Below are 18,542 nucleotides of genomic sequence, written 5' to 3'. Positions count from 1 at the left end.
AGTAATGGCTGTTAATCAGTTAATACGGTCTTCCTGCTCTTTATCTGATCTCACCTCACCTCCTACTAGTTTTATTTTTGTGGAATTTACGTGAAGTGAATAAGTCTAAAGCTGACTTAGACCAAAACATCCATGGAAATTCGTGGTTGTATTACATAGACATAATTGTGACATCAGTCAAAAAGATGTTTCAGGGAGAAACAATAAGGCCACAACCTCCTGAAGGATTCTCATCAATCTTAAACAAAGCAAAATTGAGTCTGCCACTCAGATGAGAGCCAACAAAACATCAGGTCACCAAGCAGGCTATAGTATTCTTATTCTAATTATATGAGAACATGGACCATTTGGCACTGAACAGGAGCAAACACAATGAACCACACAGAGTTTGGAAATGGGCTCACTTTCCTGTACCTTTGATTTATCAGAGTATACCACGGGGAGAGTGGGATGGCAGGTCAGTATCTTGCCCATTAGAGCCCGACAAAGTCAACCTGGGCTGGTTTTGTGCACATCCCAGCAGCTGGCAAAACTACAGGAGCAGATTGTCTGCCTCCCCATTGACTGTGGAAGGAGAAGACACAGAAGGAAGTAAGAGATGATTTAAAATAAGCAAAATAAATAGAAAATAGAAAAATGTTTTTTAGCAAGAGGAAGAGCTACACTGCTAAAAAAGGCAAATTAATAGTTTCTTTGGTATGCTACAGGTTTTATGTATGCTTATAACAGTTTGCAAAATGAATCAAAAGCAAGTTCCAGAAGACAGAAATTTGGAATACAAGTTGGAAAGTGTCTCAGCAAGACAGATATACTCAAATGAAAAGCCTATGTGATCCCGCTAGCCCATTGAGTGGATGCTCAACTCAGGCAGTTTCCTATAGTGATGTTGAATGTCACCCGAGTCACATGCTCACTCAGACCTAATGATGTCATCACTTTCAAGGTCAGCCAATTTTTGCTTGCAAGCAAGACAATAGGCACAAGCATTAATGCCATGCTTATGAATTCAGAAGTCATATTTTCCAATTGACATTGAAAGGGCTTTGACATTAAATCAAACAATCATACCTTTAAGATTCCATCTCCACGTCCAAATGCGGCCAAATTAACATACTGATTAAGGCAGCAACAACGAATACGCGAGTCCTGGACCTCACTTTGACACATTACATCACCAGTTCTTCCATTTATTAGCTGTTACAAATAAAAAAGAATTTGAAGTTAATACTGAAATTATTTTTGGACCTAAAAAGGCAAAATGAAGATGACAAATTACATCGAAAATGATGCAGCCACCGGTAGGGTTGCAAAAGTGCCATTTCCTAGCTAGATTGGATCAATACAGAACAGATTCAATAGACAGGAACTTACTGGTCCCATTAAAATCCAAGTGATTAAACTACTGAGGTAAAAGATGATGGCACACATCACTAATTTTATTCGAGAGATGGAAGCAACAGATGTTGGTGGTGAGGCAACATTACTGGACAAAGAAAAGATGAAGACAGATGATCCTGCCCATATTTCACTTTATTGGGGTGGGAAAAATATTACATAGTGCATCACATCATATACACAAGTTCATTTACCATACTATTTCATATCATAATTGGCTCAAAGTATTCAAAAATTAGTTCATATTAATTTCTATACAAGTTGTCCAATTCCGTGGCCAAAGAATCATTTAATGTAAAACTTTTCTCCAACTAGCTACAGTGGACCAGAAGTTTGGGTTAAATGTACTTGAACTATCTTCACACTCAGGTACTAGTATAAAGAGGGCAGGTTGATGCTTTGGGGTGCAATCCCTTTGTCAGAACAGAGTACTGGTGGGGGTGTCTTCACCCTTGGTGGGAGCCTGTTTTTATCCTCTTTTTGGGGCCAGTGGATTCCACCCTATTTTGCCACCTTCTGTTTTTTCAGACTTGCTCTACTTTGTGTCTCCAATCTCTCTGTCTTTTCCTTGGGTTGCCTCCCACCACCTTGGCTATGCACATGTTCTTTGCTCTGCTAATGTCTTTCATTTCTTTAACACTTCTTTATGTTCTCTGATGTCAAGATCACCTCAATCATCTATCTCCTGCTTTTCATTAAAGCAGGTCATTCCATCGGTACTTCCTTTTATGTTTTTGTTTCCTTTCCCGTCCTCCCTTTGTTCTAATTCTATTAAAATACTTGTTCAACTGAAGGGCTGTATGATCGAACACTAGCTGTGTATTTCCAGCATTTTCTGTTTTTGTATCTTCACACCTACCTTTTTGAATGTTCTGTACATTAACCCCAGGAGCAAATCAGCAGGTGATCTGACCTTTAAATTAACCTCTCTCATTTCCAGATCAACTTTCCTTGCATTGTTTTTTTGTTCACCATTAATTTTTTCCTGTATTTTGTTTTCCTATGCAGAGACTCAATGCCAATAAGACAGTTCCATATATAGGGGGCAGAGAACAAAGCAATGAAAACATGCTTAGTAGGTGGATTGTAACTTTTTTAATTTAAAGATTTTAATAGCCCTCACTTTTTTTCTCAAATACCAAATGGGAAACTCAGTGTTAAATATGTAGTGCACCTGTTTGAATGCATGTAATATAATGCTTCATTCTGAGGAGAGCTGTTTGAATCAAAAATGCTGGGAGCTATCAGGAGATCAAAACATGTTTTTTCCATTAGAAAAAACAGATTGCTTACCTGTAAACATTTTTTATTATCAGATACTAAAACAATGACTTCACCCTCCTGGAAGACTGCATCCATATCGCGTACCAAGGAAACAGCAGAGGAACTATGCACTTCATTGGGTTCCCACAGCTGTCAAAAAAAAATGCAATATAAGGTATCATAACAAGGAGATTCATGCATCTCTTACGGTGATAACCTGTTCTCAGAATACAATGTAACCATTTTACTGAAACAAAATGACATTAAGTTTCATGAAAAAGCTTAAAAGTTATTAAAGCAATATTGCAAGGCTCAGCACTATCTTGCTTGTGCATAATACCTTTGATGTCCATGAAAAAGTCAGAAGAGGAAAACAACATTTCAACTTTTGTGATTTTGCAAGATATAATGCATCACCATGAAACAGATGGGAACAGTTTATGCTGTTAGGTGGAAATTAATAATGTTTAACAGTTTGAAAGTGATGCATGTGTATCAGTGTACAACCGACAAAAAGTTCTATGAAAACTAATTACAATCAGCACTTGCAAATTAGTGAAGAATCTACAATTAATCAGCAGCTAGAGTAGACCTGAAAGAGATTAAAGACAGAAATGGCTGTACCGCGGTGTACTTTATTTACTTGGAAATGCAGAAGACAGCTTATTCACTCAAGTTTATTTTATTGCAAGAGACTGCTTCCTCCCCCAAAAGAAGGTAAATTTTGAAATGTTAATAGAACACAATAAGAAAAACTCATCTACAACAATCACCTCCATAGGTATTGGCACTTATCTTTTGTCCAATTTGGACCAGCTTTTATAACAAGTGATTTCCCCAGATAAGTAATAGACTCCATTTCAATATTTTTGGCCTTCGTGAAAATATGAACGCAGGTAGTGATATAAATGAAGATTTTTTGGCAACGTAAAGTTATTAAAAAACAGCAGCATATATTACTGTTGCAAAACTGTTGTACCACAGAACATTTCAGAAGGAATGGGTGCTATGGGTTTATACTCTTGATGCAGTTGTACAAGGATCATGTCATTGTGTTGCTTCTGTGAGGTCAAAATGGTGAAAGTGACATTAAGCTCTTGTGCAACTGAACAATTGAAATTTATTCCCAACACAGCAACAGCTCTACTTTAAAATGTGACATGATACAGTCAACAATATTACAGAACTCCTGCAAGGAACTTGTCTTCCAAAATCAAATGCAAATTAAGAGAACAGTTCAAACCATCTTTTATTTTTCAAGAACATTTTGGAAGGGAAAAGAAATTCCTTTAGAACTCAACATTTTTTGTGCTGCAACTCTTTTTTTTGAAAAAGTGCAATTTTCAACTAAAGGCCCAATAGCCAAGGAGGCATTTGAAGCACTGTGGCATCATGAGCCAAAAATGTGGGTCAGCAAGGAAAGGGGTGATTGGGAGCAAGACTTGGTGCTGGATAGGACATGGGCAGCAGTTTCAGATAAGCTGAAGTTTGTAGAAAGTGAAGAATAGGAAGCCAGCAGAAGAGCATTGGACTAGTCAAGTCTGGAGGTTTCAAAGGTGGATGAGGGCTTCAGCAGCATATGGGCAAGGTAGGGGAAAAGATAGGCAATACTACAAAGGTGAAAGTATCTCCATCTTTATGATGGAGAGGATAAAGGGTTGGAAGATCAACTCAGGGTAGAATAGGACACTGAGGCTGCAAACAGCTTGGTTTAGCCTGAGACAATGGCTAGGGAGGGCGAGGCTGCTAGCTTTCAAGTAGTTATCAATGGATTTTGGTGAATGTTCCAACACAGCAACATTTGAACTAAACTATAAACTTTAGACGAAATCTATTTTAATCACTGATTATCATAATTTTTTTTAAGTTCCATTGTGTCCTCATGCATTTGACGTCACAGAGAACAAATTAGATAAAATTATATATCATTCACAAGTGAATGCAGTCTTAATGGCACAACCGTATCAGGTTTTTCTTGTGGTTACTTAATACTTGTAGGTACTACTGAACGGCGTAGAGATCACTGTATACACATCCTGAGAATGAGGGAAACCTTCAAACTCACTAGGGGGGAAGGATGGTACACCATACCAGTAGATCACATGATACCAATCTCTTTCCAAGATCTTTTTTTCAGTGCTAACACTGGAATACCTTTAGCTCTTTCATACATGCCAGATATCATTGGGTCATACCACAGACTGATTTACTGTTCATCTCAGGAATACTGGAGCATTAGCTTCAAAAGAAAGTAGTGGGCTTCCACAAAAGCTTTAATAGCTCAATGCACCACCTTGTATGCGGCACTGAGACTTGTAGAAATGGAAAGTCCTAGGTTTGGATCTCTCACCTGTTCTGAGTGGGCTGAATTCAAAGGAACTACAATTGGCCTCAGCTTCCATACACTAGGGAAAGGAAAACATCAGTTGACTTTCTATTATCCAATGATCGCTACTAGAAAGTGTGGACAGGATTGGATTGGATTCGACTGTGATGACTCCAAGGACTAACAGCATGCTGACAATTATTGTCTAAGATCCCATTTAAAGAATAGTCAGTTAAGTGAGGTACAGGAGGTCTGTTGTGCCTGTGGAACTGTGTACGGGATGAGTACTTGCCTTGAGGAGACTTGGGGAAAAATAAAAGAGACAATGCTTTCAAAAGGTATGCATTTGCTAACTCTTTAAATAATGAAAGACTTGCAGCTTTAAAAATATACAAATCAGGACCTGTTAACATTCACAACAAGCGGCTTGCAGAAGCTGAGACCTGTACTCAACCATAAACATATTCCTGAAATTAGCAGATTAACTTAATCTCATTATTTTGTGTTACTCAAATGGCTACAATGGTATGGAACTTTACTCTTAAGGAATAAATCATTATGAATAATCTGTATAGGCATATAAAGCAATCATTGTAACACTCCCAAGTACTGAGAAGGGTTAATGAAATTTTATAAAGCGCAGATCCAACTCCACCTAGAACAGTGTGTGCCAATGCGGTCACTATACTACAGTGAAGATATAGTACAGCAAGACACAACCAGACTGACGTCTTGGATTAGACACTGGGGATACAAGGGGAGGTTAAGGAAACTAGAAATATTTACAGCGGAGAAAAGAATGCTGAAGGGAAACCTAAGGTATTCACGATTCTAAAGGGCAGAGATAAATTGAATGCTAATATATTGGACACACTCATAAGCTTTATATTTAGAGGTATTGATTCAAATTCAGAACAGAGAAGATGAACAGATATTAAAGATTTTAATTATGAAATGTGAATTTATGAAACAGACTGCAGATAGTGTTGACAAATACAAGAGGAAACTAGATAGATATCTAGCAGAGAAAGTGACTGACAGGTAGAAGAGAGAGCAACATGAGACTTATAAAACTTTGGGACCATTTAGATGGACCACTTCCAGTCCTGTATATTTATTACATTTCTATTGTAACTAGAAACAACACTGCATGCATACTCATTTATCACAATGCCCATTCCTTCACTGCATTGTAAAAGAAAAAGTTACATACTCTAACGGTTTGGTCATCTGAAGAGGACAATAGTGTTGAACCATCCATTGAGAATCGAACACAATGAACCCAGCTCAAGTGACCGCTGCAGTCACCCACTCTCTTTCGCAACTCCAGGTCCCACAGCTAGAGGAAATTGAACAAAAATACAATTGAATGTGCTGGTTAATCATTTCCATGTCACAAAAATGGCATACATGAGATATGCAGTTCCATATGAAACAGCAAATTATTGACTGCTATTGTGAATCAAAATGTCAGAAATGTGGTGAACAGTGAGGATAGGAACAGACTGGTGAAATGGGCAGACACATAGCAGATGAAATGTAATACAGAAGTGTGAAGTGATTCACTTCGATACGAAGAATGAGGAGATGCAATATAAACTAAATGATACAATTTTAAAGGGAGTGCAGAAACAAAGACACCTGGGGATGTATGTGGCAGGATGTACAAATGTACGTACGATGCACATGGTAGGACAAGTTGAGAAGGCTGTTAAAAAGGCATACGGGATCCTTGGCTTTATAAATAGAGGCACAGAGTACAAAAGCAAGGAAGTTATGCAAAACCTTTATAAATCACTGGTTAGGCCCAAGCTGGAGTATTGTGTCCAATTCTGGGCACCATACTTTAGGAAGGATGTCAAGGCCTTCGAGAGGGTGCAGAGGAGATTGACTAGAATGGTACCAGGGATGAAAGACTTCAATTACGTAGAGAGCCTAGAGAATCTGGGATTGTTCTCCTTAGAGCAGAGAAGGTTAAGAGGAGATTTGATAAAGATGTTCAAAATCATGAACGGGTTTGATAGGGTAAATAAGGAGAAACTGTTTCTAGTGACAGGAGGGTCGGAGCCGGAGAACACAGATTTAAGGTAATCGGCAAAAGAACCAGAGGCGACTTGAGGAAAACAATCTTATGCAGCGAGTTGTTATGATCTGGAATACACTGCCTGAAAGGGTGGTGGAAAGAGATTCAAAAATAACTTTTAAAAGGGAACTGTCTAAATACTTGAAGTGGAAAAATTTGTAGGGCTATGGGGAAAGAACAGGGGAGTAGGATTAATTGGATAGCTCTTTCAAAAAGCCGGTCGGTACAGGCATGTTGGGTGGAATGGCCTCCTTCTGTGCTGCAACATTTTATGATTCTAAAGCAAGAGAAAATGGGCTTTATTAAGTTAATATCTCTTTATTATGGAGATGTTTTTGATTATATAGATAGACTTCAAAGTGCTATTTAACATTTACAGGCAGTTTAAAATGTTATTCATCATGTTACAATCAAGTTTAAAACATGTTTTAAAATATTGAGGGATATGGTGGGTGAAGTATCATTCGTTAAAGTAGACTCAGCAAAGAAAGGGCAGTTACATTTACCAGGTCCTAACCTAATGGAGATTTTCAAAGGCATTTACTGACACAGTGGATTGGGATATGCAGCTGATATTATATACTTGGGTTTTAGGAAAATGTTTTGACAGTTCTATATCTGTGATTAGAGGCTTGAATAAGGAGTCATAGAATACAAGTTAATGTATGGGCTCATTAGAAAAGCAGCTTAAACATAGGAAACAGAGTGTAGCCCGAAATGGGAACTTTACAGGCTGGGAAGAGGTTAACAGTGGAATACCTCAAGGGTCACTTTTGCGAGGTAATGAGGAATAATGGAACTTAGATAGTGTGAAAATAGGTGCCAGGCACAACTAAATGTGGATAAGTGTGAATAACTGGTACGAGAGTAAGGAAATAAAAGAGGAAGCACAAATTAACACTAGTAAGAAATCTGGAATTTTAGTGGATAAATCTATGAAACGGTCAGCATGCTACTTAGCTGCATTAAAGAAGGTAATCAAGGTACTGGGGCTAATACATCAAATGATGATGCATTGTTGCTATAAAAGATATTGGTCAGATGCCATCTAGAATGCTGTGTGCAGTTCTAGTCACCTAATCAAAGGAAGAGTATTATTACTCTTGAAAATGAGGAGGCAAAAAACAAAGATGATTCCAGGCATCAGAAATGTAGGTTATGAGGAAAGATTAAGGAAATTGAACATGTTTGTCTTTGAAAAAGAGACTTTCAGATGACCTACCTGAAGTTTTCAAGTTTGTGAAGTGCATTGACAAAATTCATCCATGTATATTGTGAAATAGTGAAAGGTTCAAATACCAGGGAACACAAGTTTAAAAAAAATGGAAGTTAGAAATACAAAAGAACATTGGGCAGAATTTATTTCACCGAAAGGATAATAAGTGTAACAAGTTACCAGGTAAAGTTGCTGAAGCAGACAATGTGAATATTGGATGCGTTTCTGGGGAAACGGACACAATGAGGATGTGAATAGTTCGGGATGATTCTTGGAAAAGGAAGAGACGTTGGGCCCATTATTCATGAGTAGAATAAGTTCAGTATTCAACCATTTTCCCATATGTCCCAACCCATGCTTGCAGTCCTTTGACTCTGGTCTTCTGTACACCTCCCTCCCGTCCCACTATTGGTGCCCGAGCCTTCAGGCTGTCTTTGCCCTATCCTCTGGAACTACCTCCCCAATCGCCCTATTGCTCAATGTAATTCTCTGCCTTTAGCGGTCTTCTCAAAAACAATGGGCCCGATATTAGGAGGGCAGCGGGGGGTCGACTGGGCGCGTGGGTAACGCGCCCAGTGAAATCGGGGTGCTCCGCACACGATTGCAGCTTGCTTCCGGGTTTCGCGTTGGAAAGCTGCACAGTGGGCGGACTGCGCATGCGCATCATAGGCTGTCAACTGGAGGAGCCTATTTAAAGGGGCAGTCCTCCACTGACTGATGCTGCAGAAAGGAGCCAAAATTACAGCATGGAGCAGCCCAGGGGGAAGGCTCCTCCCAGGTTTAATGATGCCTCACTCCAGGTATTATTGGATGGGGTGAGGAGGAGGGGGAGGACAGAGATCTTCCCCCCAGCGGGCAGGCGGGAGGAAGTGGCCTGCCTCTGCCACCAAGAAAGCCTGGCTCGAGGTGGCAGAGGAGGTCACCAGCACCACCAACATATCGCGCACCTGCATACAGTGCAGGAGGCGCTTGAATGACCTAAGCAGGTCAGCCAAAGTGAGTACACTTATTCATTCCCCTACACTCCATCTGCCACATCACCGCCCCCACCCCACATCTCCTTCTGCACTGCCAACACTACTCTGTCACTTCACTCCTCACACCCACTCAAACCTCATCCTCATCTTACTTGCACTTACTCACCTCACCAGTACTCATCCTGCCACTACCACTCAACCCAATCTTCATACAATCTCATGACTCTATCTCATACTCACCCTCTCATGCATCTCTTTCACGGTCAGCCTCACCCAACCTGCCACTACCTGTGCTGCAGCCACAGGGCATGCATCACATCCGTGCAGTAGGAAGCATAAGGCAAACGTGTCGTGAGCATGAAGGGGATGCACAAGGATGTTTGAGGGTTTGTCATGGTTTTTACTTATATTGAATTTCTGATCAACTCACATTACATATTGTATTGTAACCACTACTGCCACGTCTCTGCGAATCTTGTCTGGTTTGTGCAATAATGCCCTTTCCTGAGGATCACAATGAAGACCCACAACTGATGCCACCCATTGTGTCACTGCAGAGTGGGTGTAGGTGTATTTGCAGGGCTCTTTTGTGCAGACGACTGAGAGACATCGGCAATGTCCCCGGTGGCACCCAGGAAGGATGGGAAGGAGAAGTTGTTGAGGGCAGTGGTGACTTTGACAGCGACAGGTAAGAAGATGGTGCTCGGGCCAGCCGGGAGCAGCTCGGCATGAAGGAGGCTGCAGATGTCCACAACTACATGTCGAGTGACTCTGAGCCTCCATGTGCACTGCTGCTCAGAGAGGTCCAGGAAGCCGAGCCTCGGTCTGTGGACCCTGTGGTGAGGGTAGTGCCTTCTGCAACGCACCACTCTCTGCCATTGCCCTCCCTCCTGCTGTGCAGGTGGATGTGTCACGGCACTGTGTGTGGAGCTCCACATGTCAGAGGTGGATGGCATGGCCGGCGAGGCTGGTGATGCTGTTCGTCCTCCGAGGAGGTCATAACTGCAGCTACTGTGGCCCCCATCCGGAAGATGTACATTTGAGGGGGTCCGCAAGGTAGGTAAATGTGTCTGGACACCGGTGTACGTGTGTAGGTTGAATTTTATTGTTAGGAGGAGGGTGGTGGAGGCCAAACTTTGTCCAAAGTGACAGAGTGGCCTCCTGCAATGAGTGAGGGTCTCCCTACACCCCCCCCCACCCCCCCAACCTGTCAAATGGACCTTTGCAGCTGCCACAGGCTGATGGCTGCAACAACGTCCATTTCAACTGGGATTGTTTCCCCCAGTACGGGAAACAGTCCCAGTTGACTTGAAAATCCCACCTCTCCCAAAATATCAGATCAATCAGGTCTTTAAATGACCTGAAGTACCTGGTTAATTACTTTAAGTGGCACCCTGCCGGCTTTAATTGCCGGTGGGAGTCCCACATGCGGGGGCTGCGCGCGCATGTCAGCGCTTCACTGGGGAACCCGGAAGTGGGCGGGTTGGAGCCGGGCTCCGGACCCGCCCCGGGAATCCCCGATTTTCGGAGCCCCCCCCGCCATGAATGTACCCGCTTGGGGGTGCGAAAATCGAGCCCAATGTCTTTGACCAAACATGCAGTCATTTCACCTAACTCTCCTGCAAAGACTTGGGTTCATTCCCTTTCTTCCTGTAAAATGCCTTGGGGTGTTTTTCTACATTAAAAGCACTACATAAATGCAAGTTCTGCAGGACCATTCACATACCTCTACAGAATATTGCAACAAGGCCACTGCCAGTAATGGACTGGTAAGAGAAATATCACAAGACTGAATAGTGCTGTAGGAACTTGTCGTTAATTCAGCTACAACGTCATCAGTCTTCACATCAAAAATCTGAAGAAAAAAAAAGTGCTGTAGGATCAAACAACTTAGGAAATGAGATATTTGGACATAAATTCAGAGTTAAAATAAATCAACAATTAGAAATAGCATGTGCAGCACCCACAAAAATTACTCGGCATCAAAATCATTCAAACTGTTATGCATGCATACAGGGACATGGAAAAGTATATGAAGACAAGAAAAGATTACAGTAAATGAAAGCAACACATTTTCAAAAAATATTTTTAGTATTGGACCAAAACTGCTTTGGTGCTTTTTTTTTTAAAGTGTACAATATGTGCAGGTGGCATGGCGAATCAACAGCAGACTGCATCATACATGCAGGTGGCATGGCGAATCACCAGCAGACTGCATCATATGTGCAGGTGAGATGCTGAAGCACCAGCAGACTGCATCAAAGAAGCAGGTTTAAATTCATGATCCTCCACATGATGAGTTTCCAATCTCAGCTCGATAATCACGCCAAATTTATCTACAAACTGGTTTCAGAAGAGCATTTGTAGAGGCTTGGGAGCAAGTCTTTTGTTCGCCTTCTCAGCTGAAGAACCAAAAAAGGGAAAGGGAGGAAATACCTTTTTTAAAATTACAAATACAAAACTGATTAGTACCATTTTGTATCTGTGTTTTTATTTAGCACTAAACTTTTGGTATTTTAACACAGTGCAAATTTAACACGATAAAACAGTTAGAAATTCAAGTTCGATCACTGGTAACCCACCTTCTGAAGTAAAATTTGATACATTAGATTACAAACTGATCAGAATGCAGTGTGTACTTTATGAAAATAGATATGTAATAGTTGCAGTGCAATGTGGAATTCACAAAGAAAACTTGCACTTCATATAAAAAAACTCTATAGTTGGGACAAAACAAAGCAATTCATCATCTATATTTAGTTGCCCCATTTTATAAAATTGTTCAGAAATGCTGTTCAATAACACAGAAATTTTTTTCCAGACTCTACCATTTATTCTCTACATAAAGAAAGACAACTAAAAAAGACAAAATCTATTCACGGAACACCTGGAGAGAAATGAACCAGCTCAAAAACTGATGTGTTACAATTTTATGCACAGAACAATACAAGTGTGTAATAATGATTCCAAAGTCAGGTGTCAGAATAGGAGGAATTAATGTTAGTAAATTCTAGCTAAGTGCTAGCAGCTTTAAAGTAGACAGATGCTATAATTAGCTGATTACTTAGTTAATTATAGAATGTCTACTTTCAACTGTAATTACAATATAACTGATTGAGCGATTGCTCTGTGTAAATGAACTTACTCAGGTAGCTTAGCCCTCCATTAGGCATTGTTTTTCTTTGCATTAAATCCTAACCAATTTTAAACCATTTTTTATTACTAATTACAGTAAATCATAAAGGGGGTGATGGTATAAAGATCATTTAGTTTGCTCTGCCTGCTGGAAGAGAACTTTAAGAATGATAGCTTTCCCTTATCGCCCATCTAGAGCAGATGGACTCATACAAGGAAGCAAGAGGAAGAAACAGATCAAAATTAGGGTGAAGGGAATAATATAAAATTAAGGGGTATATTTCTTTTATGTCTACTTATCACTTAAATTGCTATTTTAGTAGCCCCACCCTCTCCCAATGTGTAGTAAGGTCACAAACACTATATACCTGTTGCTGGTAAAGCATTCGCTTTCTACGTAAAAAGAAAATTCTATTAACCTCTCCCTCCATTTTTTTTGGTGATTGTCCTAAATTTATACGCTCTATTTACCAACTCACTAAACAGTAGAAATAGTTTTTCCCTATGTACCTCATCAAACCTCTCATAATTTTGAATACCTCCGAGATCTGCTCTTTGTTCTAATGAAAAGACCCCAGTTTCTTTAAACTTTCCTCATAACTATAGCTTCTCACCCAGGTATCATCTTAGTGAATCTTTTCTGCACCTGTCCACGCCCTTGGCCTCCTTCTTAAAGTAAAGCATCCAAAACTGGACATAATATTCTAACTGCGGACTGAGCCCTCAAGGCTTCTCCAACATCTACAAGGCTACAGTCAGGAGTGTGACAGAATATTCATCAATCGCCTGGATGGGTGCAACCACATCACCACTCAAGAAGCTTGACACCATCCTGGACGAGCCGCTTGCTTGATCGGTGCCCCTGGCACTGAAGTCAATATCCGCCCTCTCCATCACCGACATAGTGCGGCTGCAGTATATACGGTTTACAGGATGATCTGCAGCAACTCCACTCCAGATGGAGGATTTTTCTTCCATGGTAGGGAAATAGTGGCTTAGAGGCGCCCAGATGAATGACTTCAGCAGCTGAAAGGGGGATTTATGGTTACCTTACTTGCATGCCTCCAAATAAGTTGTAGTTCAAAGGGATGGGGGTGGCGCAGCACTGAACGTGGCATTTATCATTAAGTGTAAAATACTAACAGCATTCTGCAAAAGGTCCAGAAGAGCAAAACTAGTTTTTATTCAAGAAGCCAAAAGTAAAGACCTATCTTGATAATACCAGCCTGTCCCTCTCCCCTCTTCATCCCTCCACTACCCCCCACCCCCACCGCCTTCTTTCCCTGGCTCTGTACTTGCTTATAAACTGTTAAATCTCTAACTTCTTCCAGTTCTGATAAAAGGTCATCGACCTGAAACATTAACTCTGTTTCTCTCTCCACAGATGATGCCTGACCTGCTGAGTATTTCCAGCATTTTCTGTTTTGATGTCCCTTAAGACTGATGACACACAAACAGCAAATCAGTAGCGCCACATCTCTCTGGGGATACTTTAGAGGAAATCTGAGTGCAAAGGCCTCGGACATTCATCTACATGAATTTACATTGCTGCAACCTCTTCAGACGCAGTCCGGTGCAAACACCAGAAAAGCCATTGAAGAAGTTTGAGTGCAATGCTATTCAGGAGCAAAATGGGAACAAAGGAATAGTGTTCATTTTTCACGGTAGAAGAAAATTGGGTGTCTTATGTATTATGACTAGAATTAAAGGGACAGCTACAAAACCAAGCTTAGACAGATAAAAATAAACTACATTTTTATCACACCTTCCACAAATAACAAGGTGGGGTTGTGAAGTATGAGGGGTGGGGTGGGGGAGGAAAAAAGACTGATCCATAATTCAGGCCTAGTTGGGTACACTCTCTTCCTTCACCCAGCTCCCCCCCCACCAATATTTCACTGGATGACTCCATGGGCTCAATTTTAAAAGGGTGGCACGGGATGGCAGCAGGGGGGGGGGGGGGGGGTTGGGGGGGCGGGGTCTATGGGCACGCGGCAAACCTGAAAAATAAAAACTTACCTTTCCCTACGCGATCGCGAGGTAATTGATGCTCATAATCTTGTTTCTGGGTTTTGTGCCAGGCAGCTAGCCTGATTGACAGGCTGGCTGCTGACAGGAGCTGCAACGCCGGGGGGGTGGGGGGTGGGTGCGGAGAAGAGGTGGGGGGGAGAAAAAGAGAGAGAGAGCGAGGGGGAGAGAGACGTCATCCGGCGCTGCAAGAGAAAGTGGGGGGAGGAACAAAGATGGGAGGAGAGACATCGTTTGGGGGGGGGGGGGGGGGGGGGGAGGGGGGGGGGGGAGGGAAAGAGAGGAAGACATCGGGAGGGGGGAAGACATCGGAGCAGGGAGTGCAGGTGACATTGTTTCAAGGGTAGGTTTATTTGTTTTTTTACGTTGTGAAATGTTATTTTATTTCATTTATTTACTTTATTTTTGACTGATCCGGCCTTTCACACCTGGTTTCACTAGGCGTGAATTGCAAACAGTGGGAAAGCCGCCCAGGTAAGTTGGAAATCATTTTAACTACCTAATATGCAAGAAATAAAGTACCTTAAGTACCTCAGGTACATTTGTTTCTTTAAATATCATCCCGCCGACTTTAATTGCCGGCCCCCAACGCACCCGCACTTCCAAATTAAAATTGAGCCCCATATGTTTAGAGGCACTTCTCAAGAGCTGCCACCACAACCCACCTCACTAACACATGTACAAACTGGCCAGCTGACCACCAAGGCAAATCACAGGTGCTTCCGTGCAGCGTTGGCTCCAAAGTATTTGCAAACTGGCCACCTGAGTTTTGCACTTCTTCATTTTTGAACTGTATAGTTGAAGGAAAAAAGAAAAGCAGGGCAAACAGCAACCAAACTAGAAGTGCAATTGTAGAGCAAATTAGGCCAAACACAACTGTGGAATGGGTAGGAGAGAAGCAATTAGGAAATAAAATAATACCAGAGAGAAGGAATGAACTCTCAGAAGAAAGTTTTGAAGCCAGAGTGTAAGCTGGGAGAGAGAAAGGACTCCACTTCCCTTCAGGGCGTACTGAACACCACACCAGCAACAGTAAGCGCAAAAACCCAATCCACGTAAATCTGTGGACAATACCACGAGAGACTAACTGCAAATTCAGCCATTAAGTCTTTTAAACTTACCAAGAATTAACCTTCACTTTTAAACAGCAAAGTCTAATAAGCATAAGGCAGTTCAAATCAGATCAGTCACATTATTACCATCAAATCCCATGTTTAGAAAGCACTTACAAAAAGGATATTTTTTGCAGCTGCGATGATTTGAGCACCATCAGATGACCACATGCAGCACTTCAGCAGCACCTCGTCATCATCATCATCATCATCATCAGGTTTCCGGAATTGTTTATTTACATCAAAGTACTTCCACTCATTAGCAGAGGATGTTTCCCATAGCTGCAAGAACATAAAATAGTATTACAACATCAGCAGTGGACAGCTTGAAAAATAAATGCAGTTCATTTCGGAATGAATCATTTTCAAAGATTTTGTTTTAAGAATGAAAATGAATCATTCATGGATAGATATGGAATCATATATATGAAGAAACACAATTGAGATTCTGAAACTGCTTGTCACCATTTATATAAGGTATTACAAAAGCTGTCCAACTGAAAGATAACCAGAATATCACATTATATAGCAATCTTATCTGCCATAACTTTGGTGTTTGTCCGGGTTTTCCATTACTCTTCCAAGTTACAGCGAACGAGTGGGAGAATCCCCACGGAAATTAACCCTCAAGAATTTTTGGGGGCTATTAAAGACTTTGAGGGCCAACAAGCCTGTCAGTTTCTCATAGATCAACCGCCGCTACTAACCATATCCCACATCCCTTTTCTCTCCAGAAATACATCTAAATTGCCTAATGAACCATCTGTATTGTCTGGTTCAATAGCCTTCCTTGGTAAATTATTCCAAAAATTACTATCCTTAGGTTCCACCTTATTTCCTTTTCTACTTATAATTTCCTAATTGTTAATTTGTGCTCTCTGCTACTAGAACCTTTCACCATAGTGAATAATTTGCTTACATCAATTTTGTCAATTCTCTTTATAGATAATCTTGGAAACTTCAATTAGATCCCTCTGAAGTCTCTGTCTTTTAAAAGAAAACAAGCCCAATTTCCCTAATGTTTCTTCATACAACTTAAATTCTTAATACTCAGTCATCTTTATCATTTGCTTCTGTATCCTCTCGAGGACAATAATATCCTTCCTGTGATTAGGTAAGCACAACTACTTACAGTACTCGAGATTAGCATCTGACCATTGCTGTATACAGCTATAGTTTTATGCCTCTGATCATACAAGCCAGTTTTTTATTTGTCTTTTACACTGTACCAAATAACTGTTGACAGTTTCATGGATTTAACCTCTGTAACCCCATGAACTCTTTCTTGATAAACATGGGGTATTTCTGCTTCATTTAACACTGCTCCCTCTTTTGGTTCCTTGCTCCCATTATAATTATTTTACATTTATCGGCATTGAATTGTGCCTTTCACCTATTTTTCCAGTTGCTTAGAAGATCTAAGTGTTCATTATTTACCCTGCCTCCTATTTTGGTTTCAGCAGCAGACTTGAAGACTTTGCATTTTCTCCCTGTCCAAGTCAATAGAATGTATTAAAATTGCAAGGGCCTCAAAATTATTATGAGGGCACCTCATGCTTAGCCTGTCTCCAGCCTGAAATTTCCCATTTATTATTGTTTTACCTCATAGTTGCTCCTATTTTCTGTGCTTAAGCCAATTTCTATCCAGTGTTGTACTTTGCCTCCTATTCCATAACACTTCAATCCAGCCATTGAATGTCAACATATAGAATCTCTTCAAAGGATTTCCAAAAATTCCAGCAACAGAATTTCCCCTGTACACCATGTCAGTAATGTCTTTGAAAAGCTCCAGCAGATTAAACATCACCACTCTTTCCGGATTCCATTCGGAATCCACTCTTCAGTAAGTTATATTTTTTCATGTATTGACCTACTAGATCTCTCATTTCAGATTTTTTCCTGAACTGATAAACCTATTGGTTCATGTCGTTTGACTTTAAATAATGCAGGTGTATTGCCCACACTTCAATCTTCAGGAAACTCTCCTGAATTTAACAAACTGTATTACCTAACTCTGTTGTCTGTGTGTTGATGGTTCACTTTGTGATCTTTTGTTTTTCTCTATTTGTCTTCTTTTCTGCATCCTGTTCTTCTCTCCCTTGTTTTAACTTCTGTCTCTCTCTATTGCACTGTCTCTGTTCTTATTCTGTCGGGTGGGGTAGGGTGGGGTGGCGTTCAGCTGCTGGTTGGTGGGAGGAATGCGTGGTGGTATGGAGAGGATTTCAACTAGGGATGTAGTCAAGTTTTAGATTGTGGTTGGGGGTGGTGAGGACTGCAGGCCAGCTATGAGAGGGTGGGTGATAGATTGCAGGGCAATCAAAAAGCGCAGAAGCAAAAAGGCACACAATGAAGGTGACAATCTATCTCCTTTGTGAGATCTTTGCCCCTGCATTCCCCCTGTCCCATGTTTTCCCTTTCACCTCATCACAAAAATCTGCTCACTCGGTGTGGTCAGTTCCCATTTGGCCTACTACGATCACATCTGACTCCTGGTCCATCTGTTCCCTGCCTCTCTCTACTGCATCCTCTTCTCCAACATCACTACCCCTCTTCTCACGCTCTGTACACCCATTGCCCTCCATCCAGCTCCCTCTTCCTCTCCCCAGCCCTGTTTCCCTCATGGCCCACTAGGTCCCCCTGCTGGTTTCGCTTGCCCTCCCTAAAAGTGTCTGTTGTAAACAATTTTACAACACCAAGTTATAGTCCAGCAATTTTATTTTAAATTCACAAGCTTTCGGAGATTTCCTCCTTCCTCAGGCAAAAACATTTGCCTGAGGAAGGAGGAAATCTCCGAAAGCTTGTGAATTTAAAATAAAATTGCTGGACTATAACTTGGTGTTGTAAAATTGTTTACAATTGTCAACCCCAGTCCATCACCGGCATCTCCACATCATAAAAGTGTCTGGTGATGATTCCCTTCCCCCATGGCCTGCAGGCTCTGCTTGCCTGTCTGAAGCCTTCAGGCAATGTTCCTATTCCTCCCTCGACCCCCCCCCCCCCCCCACCT

General features: G+C 41.2%; 1 protein-coding gene across 4 annotated transcripts in view; it reads right to left on the bottom strand.

Moving 5' to 3' along the window:
* The window catches only part of apaf1 (apoptotic peptidase activating factor 1), a 206,046-nt gene that overhangs the window by 98,773 nt on the left and 88,731 nt on the right, over positions 1-18,542 (bottom strand). For all 4 annotated transcript variants that reach the window (XM_068004839.1, XM_068004836.1, XM_068004838.1 and 1 more), the window contains exons 17-21: positions 15,653-15,817; positions 10,987-11,115; positions 6,198-6,323; positions 2,689-2,808; positions 1,069-1,194 (exon numbers count right to left, since the gene is read on the bottom strand). In XM_068004839.1, the coding sequence (XP_067860940.1) occupies positions 1,069-1,194; positions 2,689-2,808; positions 6,198-6,323; positions 10,987-11,115; positions 15,653-15,817 (666 nt within the window). The remainder of the gene's footprint in view (positions 1-1,068; positions 1,195-2,688; positions 2,809-6,197; positions 6,324-10,986; positions 11,116-15,652; positions 15,818-18,542) is intronic.

Source organism: Heptranchias perlo, chromosome 24 (assembly GCF_035084215.1).
Source record: "Heptranchias perlo isolate sHepPer1 chromosome 24, sHepPer1.hap1, whole genome shotgun sequence".
Lineage (NCBI taxonomy): Eukaryota > Metazoa > Chordata > Chondrichthyes > Hexanchiformes > Hexanchidae > Heptranchias > Heptranchias perlo.
This window is presented reverse-complemented; position numbering and strand designations above follow the sequence as displayed.